The sequence below is a fragment of the Rhynchophorus ferrugineus genome, unplaced genomic scaffold (assembly GCF_030347505.1).
Source record: "Rhynchophorus ferrugineus isolate W39M unplaced genomic scaffold, kcgeb_rfMv2 rfM4, whole genome shotgun sequence".
In the NCBI taxonomy this organism is placed as follows: domain Eukaryota; kingdom Metazoa; phylum Arthropoda; class Insecta; order Coleoptera; family Curculionidae; genus Rhynchophorus; species Rhynchophorus ferrugineus.
In genome coordinates this window covers 17,215,615-17,229,481 of record NW_027472583.1, presented here as the reverse complement: position 1 = coordinate 17,229,481, position 13,867 = coordinate 17,215,615, and the positions used below count along the sequence as shown (strand labels likewise).

The window sequence follows — 13,867 nt, the reverse complement described above, 5'->3', positions numbered from 1 at the left end:
TTCTTTAATATGAATTCACTCAGCACTTTATTATTATTTGTACACTATATGTAAAGTTATAGCGAAGTTACCGGTAAGTTAAGATTAAGAAATTATTATAATCTAAAAACAAATTTACCCTGTCGTTTGAACTGTTTGCTTTCTGATACAATTTTATGCCCTTTGTCTTTCTTCTCTTTACGTTTTGAGTCCTTTTTCTTTTCACTTTCTATTTTAACTGTTGTTTTTGGTGACGGGTGGCATTTGAATTTATTCAGCAGGCTCTTCGGACTTCCTTGTAGACTTTTCTTTCCATTTTCATGCTTGATGGACTCGACTTTGTTGTCAACCAGAGTATTTAGAATAGCGTCTAATTTTAGTACTCCTATAGCTGATGGTACTGAAACAAATCAATTAGTTAATTTTAAAAATAAATATAACATTTATATTTAAAAAAACTTAATAATTTTGGGGTATAATAATTTTTCGAATTATCATCGATTTTCATTCAAAAAATGACACAAGAGTACATAAGTATGAGGTGATAGAAGAGTCAGTTTTTCCCAAAGCATTCTCTCCCAAAGCGCATCTTCGTTTTTTTTACATTATGCTTCCAACGTACCAGATTCAATAGATATCTGATGTTTTCGCTTAGTTTAAATTTGTAGTTTATTATCTTAGTTATCAGTTCTCGCTATTATCCAGTTATCATATCTAGTACGATGAAAAAAAATTTCTTATATTAAGGTATAATAATAGAGAAAGATCAGAAACATCAATGTAAATAACTTGATACTATAGAATTATGCTTGCAAATAAAGATTTGATGATAAGATAATTAGGAGAATGAAAGCATTAAAATTCAACTCAAAAATCATTTATAACAAAAGTTTTGGGAAACAGGATCATGCAAGGAAATTAAGTATTACTTTGATTCAAATCTTCCAAAATAAGGTTTTAATAAACTTGATGATAATAACTTAATAAACTTAATTTTAAGCGTCATCTATCCAGCGCAACTACATGTCACTATTACCTCTTATATATTCGAGTCATCGATATAAACATCCTTCTATTCACAGCATATATATTTATCACCGTCTTCGTCTTCAATTTAATTAAAAATTGGTTATTTATACATAATGAGCTACTGATGGATAAATTAAATGAATATGGGTAGTACTTTTGTTGCTTATAAGAAGACTTATGTTATTAAAAGGAAAAAATAATAAAAAGATTATTTCATGAACCAAACATTTATTCGAATGAAATTTTTTGTTTAGTTGGTTAAAATAAGTCCCAGATTAAAAGATTATTTTATTTGTTTTACTTATTTTATTTATTTTACGTTATTTCATTTAGAAAGAAAAACTCTATCAGAAAACTTATAAAAAGGCGAAACTCTTTTGGGACGTAGATAAAGTCATTAGAACAACGAAATTAGGGTCATGGAGACCTATTAAATAAAAAAAAAATAATCAGTACATTGAAGAAAGAGTGAGACATTGAAATTCTATTGAGCTATTTTATAATTGTTAATATTCTTGGTAGCACTCATTTTAATCATTTATATTACCTGCAATATTTGTGTGTGTGTGTGTGTGTTAGTGCTTTTTTAAGAAATACATTTACTAACGAATAAGTCCCAGATTAAAAGAATTATTTTATTTATTTTACGTTATTTCATTTAGAAAGAAAAACTATATCAGAAAACTTATAAAAAGGCGAAACTCTTTTGGGACGTAGATAAAGTCATTAGAACAACGAAATTAGGGTCATATATATAGGGAGACCTATTAAATAAAAAAAAACAATCAGTACATTGAAGAAGATAAAATGGTACGCCAAGATAAAGAAGCTATAAAATAACATGGGAAAAGACCTTTTCTATTTTTTATTGTTTGGGTAATTTCCCTGAAATCTTCATTAGTTGAAAATAAAAGAAAATTTTATTGTGATTCTTCGTAGAAATCGTAAAATATTAATTAGGTAATATAATGAAACATCGCAAATTTTTATAGCGTTCGTCAGGATTTTATGTATTTGGATGCATTTACTTTTTGATCGAATCAGTATATTACAAAAATTTTAATAGAATTAAATGTTATGCTTTTTAATTTTATGTAATATAAATTTGCATTTATGTTAATATTTGCGACATAATAAACATGTAAGATGTTTTCAAAATGCTCGATAAGCGTTTTTCATGTGAACGGGGGTCAATTTTTTTAAAATATATTTTAATGTCTCCTTTTACCAACTATGGGTTTATCTGGACTAGACCTACAGTTTAACGTGGGCTCCGAACCACGGTCCTCAGCATTAAAGCCTGCCGACTGGCGAGTGACCAACTTTAGAAATCATCCCAGAAGACCTCCGGTCTTAAACAGCCTGGTTACTGGCGTGACTGAGATGATTTTCCTTGTCGGATTTTACGCTCTTGCCTAGAAGATTCACAAATTTTAAACAATCACAAACAAATTTACGAACACGCTTCAGCAGGATTCGAACCCGCGGCTATCGCAACAGTAGGAAGGCGACAGCCTTTACCACTGCGCCACCAAACCGGCAACGGGGATCTATTATTATTAGAAATATGAATTAATTTTTGTATTTTTTTTCGATCTTCAAATTATATTTTAGATAGAAATATTTTCACAGTTTTTTACGGACTTTATTCGGAATATCAGAAATATCAGAATACCAAACGTTAAAAATTGAAAAATATTTTAAATAAATAAATAAATAAATTTAAAAGTTAAAAATTCGTTTCGATATTTCAATAAAGGAAAATTGGTTTGAAATCACGGGAATAAATTTGTAATGACATTTTCCTGTTATTTTATTCCACACATATCCTTATTCTGTGTAATTTATTATTCACCAGAAAAAAAAAACGAATTTCTACAAAATAAATCTTTTTTGTTCTTTTTTTTATTACTCTTAACGGTGGAACTACCCAGAGGGTAATAAGTATTTGTTATGTTTATATTATATATACATGGCATGTAGAGAATCACTTCAAAAAGTGATCTCCTGAATAAAATACTATTTTAATTAATTAGCATATTCCAAAGTCTATATATGTCCAAAAATCAGATTGGGTGGTGTTGGACGTTTTAGTCTATGCAATTCACTGTCACTTTGCATATATAGCTGATTAGGGGGGTGCATACATTGGGATGCACTAACACTTTTTCGAAGTACTTCACACAAACACGTTGATTTACCCTCGTTATTGGTTCTAGAGGAATATCGCTCTTTATTATTACTTAATTACACTTTATTTTGGAACCGTTGTATGATGGATATATTAGACTTGCTAGCGGTTTCCCATAGTTAGATTCGATATGACCAAATAGGCTTAAGTATAGATTTTAAACAATAATATTTTGTTATTACAAAATTCTCTCTAATTATATCTTGGAGATATGTCAAATTGAATAGACAGATATATTTGTTTCGAATGTATGTAAAACTGTACAGACCAATGAGGATATTTTGAAAACATTAAGGTTTTATACTGGACATATTTACAATACAATATACTAAGTACGTAAGTGCTAAGAGATATGTTATGAGAAATTAGGTTTATTCATGATAAGCATTATGAATCACTAGACACTGGTCAAAGTTTTAGATACATCCATTACTATGTTTCATTTGTATGGTTAATTGAAACAAGATTATTTCTTTTCTCGCATTTTTTCTCTGTGCGATTTGCTTGAGATTTATTTAGATTACTTTTCTCGATATTCTAGAAATTGTTCCAGGGGTTTCTGCAGCGATGTTACAAGTTAAGGAGTTAAAATAGATGAGTCTTCAAGTCCTTTGGGTGAGTAAGTACTTCTCATTCAATCCGCTGCTCTTGGTGCCGTAGTACTCAATAAATTTCTTTTGAATTTTTAATTAAATCTTACTGCAGTTACCGGTCGACTGCAGCAGTTCTAACCTCGGGGAAATGTTATTCTCCCATTTTCAGGTCGTTTTTTTATGATTTTGTTCCATGTCTTTTCAGAACGGGTTGCTTCTTCTTCCTTCCAAAGGGTCGATTTGGCCCAGAACTCTGTGAAGAATTCATTCACTATTCATTCGACAGACATGTTCAAACCATTGTAATCCGTGTTTCCGAATTTGATATTCAATTATGTACTGATTGTCGCATCTCAAAAGAATGATTTCACTTTCATGTTAGACATGACCTCGGAGATCATGTAGAATTTCCCTTAGGCATTAAATTGGAAAGATGTCAAGCCCCAAATATGAGGTTGTAACAGTGACCAAGTCTGGAAGTCATTTAGAAAGATAGACAAAATAAGTGTTTGAAAATGTGCATCGTCTAAACACCAATATAAATGGGGGTCTTAAAAAGTCATTTGGACGTGCTGCTCTATCTTGTAACTTGTCATGGTGATTTGGCATCAAGGACTGAACAGATAAACGACGGATTAAACAGATGCTGATGAATAAAATGTACAACAGCTGGCAAAAATCCACAAGCACTTTAAATAACCCTGTATTAGATAGATCACTACTGAGTTAAATTATATACACGCATTTCTGCCAACATTATTTGTTCAGAAAATAAATTAGCGAGAACTTATTCAAAGCCTAAATAAAATAATGATTTTTGCTACGTTTGGCTGAATCATATAATTATTCAACCAAATATACTTAGGTATTTTTTTAAATATGGAAACTTTCTGTGACTGGGTGTTCTCGTCACCACATACTTTACAATTTAAATATTTGCTATGCAAAATTTTAATTAATCCACTGAACTTATCTCAGTTTCCATTATCTCCGTCATAATTCCGTTACAACAGTTTCAATGTAATTCGTTGTAAAGACGCCATTAGCGAAATACATTTAGGTCAAACTAAATTAACTCTACCTTGACTATAACTAAGGGAACTTTAGGGCAGTAAATTAATTTAGCCTCAGGTAATTGAAAGCGTGCCTAGATAACAAAACCCTGTTTCGTCAAGGGAGGGACCGTTAGTGTCTCTAATGTTTAAGAAATTTGGGAAAATAATGGAAAAACTTACTTTCGTCTGCGCAGAGGTCCTCTGTCGATACCGCTTTATCTATGACGGGCATTTTCGGGTGATTTTAATGTATTAGTTTTTTCAAGTCGTATCTGAAAAGAAAAAAGTTTTTAGGTTTATATTTTCAGTAGGAAAAAAATGTTAATTTTTTTTGGAAATTCGAAATTATTTTCAGAGAAATTGGTACAGTGTATTGAATTAAAATACACTATTTGTTATAAATAGAACTTAAAGAGTCCATCATTAGAGGTCCGACGATGATAAATTATAGGTTTTTGAGGTTCATCTTGTAAGAAGTAGAGTGCTCGGTCAGACCATGAGTGGTAGTACAATGCTTCATAAATAGAGCTGGCGGGGAAAACAGTTCTATTTAAATATTTGCATTAGTTTTACTAGATGATATTTAAGAACATTCCCGTGTGGTGAAACCATTTCATCCCTATTTTACTTCTATAAAAACATTTTGTATTCAGTGCTTCATTTAAATGTATCTAAATTAACTATTGATCGTCCTCTGGTCGAATTTTCACCACAATTTATTAAGTTAATCATCTTTCCTTCATAAGAGAGTAAAGGAAAAAATTTAAAAATTATCTGAATACTCACCATATCATAACCATTTTAAGTGGTATTTAATTAAATTTAATTTCCATTAACTTGCAATAATCGACAAAAATGAGGTCTCTAGATTATATACAAAATAAAAATAAAAAATCACAGTGTTCAAATATTAAAATATCATATAGACATATATCCTATTACATTAATTGCTAAACACCTTAATATTTATCAGGGCTTTAAAATGTTTTTAAATTAGTGTTTGTTTCATTTAGACGAACTATAAACTAACTGCAATATATACTAACATGACTAAATTCTTGCTAGAAATTAGGTTATATCAAGGACAATATATATGGTTGAATATATAAAAATATTTTTTTAAGTTTGTTATACTCTGTCATTTGTATTTCTGTCAAGGAAATGCTTGCTACAAAAATGTTGATTTATAGGAAGGTGATTGGATATTTTTTAATGTATTGTAATGCATTAAAGCGTATATTGTATTGAACATATGCATAAGTTTTCGCTGTTAACACAAAAGACGGCTTCAATTTAATGAATCGTAATAATCGACAGACATTTTTTTTATTTAATGGATTAGATACAATGTATTAAGAATAATGTTGAACATAATCGACACATTTGAATAACCGATATAATCGAAAATATTGCTTTATGAAATCGATTTATAACTTTCTTATTTCGACGCCAAAATGAAGTAAAAAAGAAGTAAATGTAGAAAAATCATATATATATATACGACACATATTTCAATTAAATCGTAAAATATTTTACTTCATTATATAATATACTTACCATATTAATATATTAAAGTACTTATTATTTAATAGATATATAATATATTTTACCATAAGATTTAGCAGACTGATTGATATGACGAAATTATAAATTTGATATGCTAGGATACATAACTCATAATCGAACGACACTAATTAAAGTGTAAAATATTGCACCCGAAAAAAATGGTTCTCCAACTAAAAAATGTATTAATTATTAGTTAAAAAATACTATCCTATTCTACTTATATGCCAAACCTGATCTCATTTTTTCATTACTATTTGTTTTGATAGATGTATAATAACCTCACCAGACAAGTAATACTTCATTTCAGAGAACAACCTAATGGAAAAATATGTTCGCTTTCGATGAGCAATAATTTGAATAAAGTATTCAATTAGTTTGTTACTGAAATAGATACACTTTCAATTTAAAAGAAAACGTTTGCATATATCTCATAATAAAAAACCTTAATATTTCTACTTCTATTTACAACGACAACATTCAGGACAAGATAATTTAAACTTTGCTAGAGGCACTTAAAAACGATCACTTAATGGTTAATTACTAGGCATTTAGTAAGCTTAGAATATCTATGGACTTATAATTGAATAAAGGTTTATTAAGTATTAAGTATTATTGTAGCAAGATAAAAGGGTGTATTTATTTTAAAAAGTAGATTGTTAAATTTTCCATTATGTTTGTTCCAGTATCTGCTTAAAAAAGAATTATCATGGCAGTTTTTCCGAGAAATCCGACGTAATTAACCACCTGCTTTAGTTCACTAAGAATTAAAGCATTTTAATAAATGATATTGTTAATTTTGAAGCACCGCATTATTTTTTAGGTTTCTATTTTGTTCCGACATTCTAATTCTGCAAAGGACACGTTTTAAATCCTGTTAATTGTAGAATTAATTTCTTGGAGAAGACATTCATTATTTCTTTCTTAAAGATAATTTTAATTTTGCTTTACATTTGTTATTGTATTAAATTATATTTTTTAGTTTCATATGCCTGATTATACCAACAAAGAACATTTTCTACAAAATTTAAATAAATGTTATTTAATTTTGATAGTGCACAATTATAATTTTGTTTTAAAATATGTTATCATAGTGGACAAGATAATAAATAGTTAAAACACCAGAGAACAACAACAACAGAGTTTTTTAGCTTTGAACAATATGATTTTTGAAATATGCAAGTAAACTTTTCAATCAAAATCATTCCAAGTCCTCACTAATCTTTGATATAATCATTTTCGAAGCTCGGAGAGCCCACATGGTTTCAACAAGATCATGCCGCCTGCCATCAGGTTATACATATCTATATAGGCTATATATAACTGATGCACTGTTGTATGCATAACCCTATCCTATATATTTTATAATTCAAAAACACTGCTATTTCAAAAAAACAATCGTTTTCTATTTAATTTCAATCTTACATACATTTTGTGGCACGTTATATATTCATATTTCTGAACTGGTGGTCCACCTGTTACAATAGGGTAAAAAACGTGAAATAAAATTCATCATTTTACAACACATATGTTTAATAGAATTATTTTCAGGCATTATTTGAAACTGCTAAAATATTCTAATATTCGCAAAAAGAAGATTGTATGAATTACTCTCTAATTGTCTGAATTGAAATAATAACGAGCTTGCATTTGTGCAAAATTATGGAGTAATTTTACTATTATATCTTCACTACTGTTTTATGAATAATTCATTTCTTTCTGCATTTGCTGAAATTTTGAATGTGTTTCGCATATTTATTTATTTCAATGTACACTTGATATTGGGAGAAATAAAAAAAGGTATTAAACGGGGACTCTAAAACGGAAAACGCAGCGTTGCCATGGTGTGAAGGTCTGAAACAAAAAAAATTGTTCCTTCCTTTCTAAAGTTAATATATATAGCGTACAATTTATAATAAATAAATACAAAATTTTCGACCACAAAATGATTTTTTTTATTATATTCATATTCTCAATTTGTTTAGATTTACGCAAAATTGGTAGATTCGCTACCCCAGCAATTTTGTTTTGTATTGTCTGTAGATGAGCAAAATTCCTTAGCCCTTTAGCTCTTTAGCCTAGACTTTCTAACTTGTTCAATATTTTATAACTGGAATGTTTTGACATCATGAAATGAATTCAATTCTGCATCGAAAAATATGGAAAAGATATATCGCCAAGCAGTCTTTATGTTTATGTAACAACCGTTAATCTTAAATACTTAGCTTAAATGCAGCTTTTGTCAATTCATCATTTTTAGCTAATTGGTGTTCTTGGTAAACTGTTTATAGGTAACTTAAGCTTCAAACTCAATACTTTCAGAAACACTTGCGGTGGAACTACTTGATAGACCTTTTGAGTATATCTAAATATTTCTTGTATAGTTTTGAAATGTGTGGAAATAATTCGATGTAAGAATTCTAAATCGAATTTAGAATAACATTTGATTTAGATTTTATTAATTATACATATTTTTTCAATAATTCATTGCAAATATATTGTTATTCATGTTAGAAACAAAAATGGTTTTATTCTCTTCTCAGAATTACTATTTTCCTCCAAGTCCAAGAGCGACTACCATGGAAAAAATGAACCATAAGTTTTGCTCTGGTTAGAAAATCAGCTGTTAGAGAATTAGGATGAACCGTTAGCTATTGTTAAGGACAATTGCAACAATCGTTGTCAACAATAATTACACTGGCAAAGGTTGTGATTAAAAAATGACTTGTATAACACAAATTAAGTTTTTTAGATACCATGTTAAATAATGAAGTATTGCAAATTGTCACTTGGTAAATATAAACGAAATCTTATTGAAAAAAAATACTCGGTACATCAAATGGCTGAACAATATGGATACAGACTGTAACATTTTCTTCTTTATCACTGCATATTCAAATAAATCGAATTATTATGGGATGTGGTAAATAATTACTGCAATAGACATGCAGATCGAGAGAGATATTCAAGCAAGAACTGTTTGAATATGTGAAAAGTTCGGATGGCCTGAAATTAACAAATAGTGGAATTGTCAACTAGTGTGTGATTGGGAATTAACAGCTTAGTTATTAACTTGAATAGTGGCTTAGAAAGGGACAATCATTGAATGAAGCTTTACGGATGTGGAATTATGATTCAATATTGACAATTATCAAGACAGGGTGATGAGAGTGGAATAACCAACTAGAGGTGGGTATATATATACATATATATATATATATATATATATATATATATATATATATATATATATATATATATATATATATATATATATATATAGTAAACAGGCTAAATGGCAGACCAATCAAAGCAAAGTATTTTTCTTACAGGTTTCTACACAACTATTTTAAACTAACCAATCAAATTAACGTTGTCAGCGCCGCCAATGATTGAACTAAGCGAAACATTGCCCCACTACTTACCATTGGAGTTGCACACCCCTGACTAGGATACAATTAGAAGAAAAAATCATCTATGACGTGAGACGGCTCTTTTATTGGACGGGCACATACGTAATCAACGACAGCGGAATTCTATATTAATATATTAATATTAATATAAGATGTCATATTAATTGTTATCATATTTAATAATATTGATCACTGGATTTGCTTATATAATAATATCGTGTAAGTGCCAATTCAATCCGTGCTACGTTTGATTAGAAAAAACAAATATCGATTCGATTCCGAGGAAGAATTAAAAATAGTTTTTTTTTTCTATTTAGAAAACAATCAAAAAACAAATTATCTGTTGATGTAAAGATTGCGTTTCAATTTGTATCAGTAACATAAAAAGAGTTTTTGTCGGAACGAGATAAGTTTTCTTCTATCAAAGTGGAATTGAAAAATTAATTAGTTTTCATTTATTATGTTCAGTTATAGATTAATCGAATTCGTTGGCAGCCGTAAACGTAAATCAGTGATGTAAATTGAGGTTAGAATTATTTATTGGAAATGACGTATTTCGGGAATCTTATTCTGTTATTTGCAGTCCATTAATTATAGTTTAGAATGATAAATAGTTGATAATTATGGAGATCTATATAACCAATTAAACTAATATAAGATATATTTTTAAAAATATTAATCATTATTGTTTATAATGAAAATTTATTAGGTGCTTGCATGCATTCTGATCATTTTTTCAATATGCCGTTATTATACATATTACATATTATCAATATACATTAGATATGCTTAGTACAATCTTAATATACAAATTAATTTATTACTATTATTCTGTTGTAATTGCATTAATAGACAAGCAAGGCGAGTGCGGGATTAATACATTAGTATATATTTCCCAAATTAAAATAAAACTATTGAGCTTAAGTTAAAGTTGGTAAAAAAACACTATAATTTGGTGTGGTTTGGTTCCTTTCAATCTTCTGATTTCCTGCGTGTTATCCAGTAGCTGTATTGCTTCCACGTTGTTGTGATTTAGCAACCTTATTTCATGTTTTAAGTCAAAATCTTGGGTCACTTTGTGTATCCATTTGATTTGGAGGTCATCGTGCAGCTCTTAGTTGGTTACGTAACGATAAGCATTGGCAATTAATCGTAGAACACTGTTTTGGGTACGTTGGATTATTAGTTGGTTTGGTTTGGTTTTTAGTCTTCCGGCTAACCAGTGAGTTTAGACTTTGAGTCTATTCTACTCTGCTTTTCATCTAACATGATCTTTCCAGTTTAACCTACCATTGATTTCCGAGATATTTGTCTTAGAAACCAGGCATCCGTGAAGTGATATAATTAGGTTTTTGTAATTTTGCCACAACGCAAAATTAAATGGACTTGAATTTAATGGATTTGGATGTATTAAGATTCGATCTTTTGCCACGATAACTGTGTTGTCGGCAAATGTTCCAAGTATTGTTTCGTTTGTTGTTGGGATATCAGCAGTATAGAGCAGATGTAGGAGTGGTCCCTATGGAACTGTAAATTTTCTTTCCAGCAGTCGTCAGTAACTCGGTAGCAATTTGCTCATTTTGTATATTGGTCCCAAATTCCATACCCGGTCATAAGCTTGTGAGACGTCCACGACTATTGAAGCGCAGCATTTCTTTCCTTCGAATGCTTTTTCTACAACTGCTGTTACCGCTGTTAACCGTTGTTGCACTTGGTCGATTATCGAGTTGTGATTTCGAAATCCAAACTGGAAATCTGTTTCTATAAATGGTTTGATATGTTTTTACAGCAGTTTCTATTGTTTCTCTTATTATTTTATTACAGCAGTACACTATTGTTGTTTTTTTACATTAATACGTTGAACTTCTTTAATTGGCTTCTTTTGACATCTGTAATAACGGTTTTATTCGGTTTATCATATACACAGCGATACTTTATAACCGTGAATGTTCCGCTTTGGTGGAAACTTTTTACACTTCAAATTATCGCAGTAGATCCGGTTTTCATCACGTCACAAAAAAGCACAGGAGAATCTCATTTTTTGCATGACAAACAATGAAACCTTGATGTTGAAAGAATGACATTCCGTTTACTAGAGATTTTATCACATTTTGGATACTTTTAGTTTATTATTGTTATTGTTGTTATTTATAAAATTGTGTTTATATAGTAAACTATAAAATACGTGTAGTAGATAGTTAAATAAGGTTTTTGTTTATTTTTATTTAGTTATTATAATGATTATTATGTACATATTTTAGTTTAAAACCTTTTTTTTTAGTTAGAAATCTAAGTTTAATTATTATTTAATTTTTAGTGAGTTCCTTATTTATTACCAAATTACCTAAACTACAGCTGGTCATATAGACATTTTATAATTAATAACTACATTTAATTGAAGTTAAACTTAAAATATTTATTAATTGTGTAATTATGTGCCTATAATGAATTTCTGATAATATATAATGTTATTAGTACTTACTTGAGATGAAGGAAGTAACAGATAACTTAAGGATTACGGAAAGTTATTATTTATTTATGTAGTTGCACATATTTTCTCAACAAACACCTAAACCATAAGAAAAGGTTATAAATTATTATAGGCGCACAATGACTATCACTATATCGACTAACATGTTATTTGTCATTTATCGATCAGACTGTCTTTGTATAAAATATAATGTAAAATAGTCCGATAAAAACTTATCAAATTCAAAGCATTTATGTGACAAAAATTTTTTACCCTCCCAAATATTATGGCGTCTTTTCTATAAAGCTATCAACGACCGAATATCATGCAAGTCGTCTGTAACCATTCGATAAATAACATCGCAAGGGAAATGATAGACATCGATCTGAATATAGTGGTGTGCGATATTTTTGTGAAGCTATACATAAAACTAATGCGGATAATATTTCATGCGATAAAAAAAATCATTTTCTTTAATTAAAAAATATTTGTCCAAAATTATAGTTGCTTTATAAATTAAAATGTATGTCCAATTATGTTATTATGTAATACTTTTGGATTGAGTCTTTTTTGCATCGAAATTGAAGAGTGGTATAGAGTCGCTATGTTATAATATAACAATATGCTATTCTATAAGTTAATTGGTATTCATCAATAGTAGAACTAAATATCAGTGGAAAATCCAATAAGGAATAACTATCCCAGTCACCCCAGTAACCAGGCTGGATAAGACCAGATGTCTTCTGGGATGGTCTCTAAGATAGTCACTGACCAGTCGGTAGGTTTAATGCCGAGGACCGTGGGTCGGAGCCCACGCTAAATAGTAAAAAGGAGACTTTAATATATTATAATATATCATATATTAATATATAATATATAAATACGCAGTAAATTTTGTTTATAATGGGGTCCGAATTTGTTAATAATGAAACAAAAATATATTTTACTGAGACTTTAGAAATGACTAAAAGGATTGTGAGAGTAATTTCATTTCTATGGGTGAGTCTTAGGTTTACTGTCATTAACTTGAATCTAAGGACTGGACCTATGAACTCCTATTCTGCTACGATGCGAGCTTACCCAATAATGTATTTAGTTTCAAAGTATTTAGTTCGTAGATTACCTCTAAAATGTTAAAAAATAAACTAGAATGATAATTAAATCCTTTTGAACCAATTTGACATAGAAATCGTAAAACAAAAATGGTTTACACAAGAAAAAATATTTTCTAACAATACAGGTCAAGAAATCACCTTGGTCAACTCATTGTATTAAAATACTTTTTGTTTCAACATCAACATAGTTCATAGCGTCATAGCAGAGTTCATAGCAACAAAGTACATTGGAGCATTTCTGACATTTCTGACGTTTAATAGTCTAGTTAAGTGTTCAAAATACACGGTTCATTATACAAAATACGCAAAATATAATGATTGCGGGTTGTTAACAAACTTCAAAAGAATTCTTACCGAGAAAAATGTTGTCTTAAATGAAAAAGTGATTGTCAATGTTTTCAAAGCAAATACAAATAATTCTACCAGAGTATCTTGACAAAGCAAAATTTTGCCTAAAAG

At 29.3% G+C, this 13,867-nt stretch overlaps 1 protein-coding gene across 2 annotated transcripts in view; it reads right to left on the bottom strand.

The window, feature by feature from the left end:
- Positions 1-13,867, bottom strand: part of LOC143195519 (uncharacterized) — a 52,663-nt gene that overhangs the window by 32,631 nt on the left and 6,165 nt on the right. Inside the window, exons 1-3 of one of the 2 annotated variants that reach the window (XM_076402755.1) lie at positions 12,306-12,390; positions 5,028-5,119; positions 119-379 (exon numbers count right to left, since the gene is read on the bottom strand). In XM_076402755.1, coding sequence (XP_076258870.1) covers positions 119-379; positions 5,028-5,079 — 313 coding nt within the window. In that variant the 5' untranslated portion in view covers positions 5,080-5,119; positions 12,306-12,390. Of the gene's footprint in view, positions 1-118; positions 380-5,027; positions 5,120-12,305; positions 12,391-13,867 lie in introns of those variants that run through there. The other variant, XM_076402753.1, reaches the window with a different exon arrangement.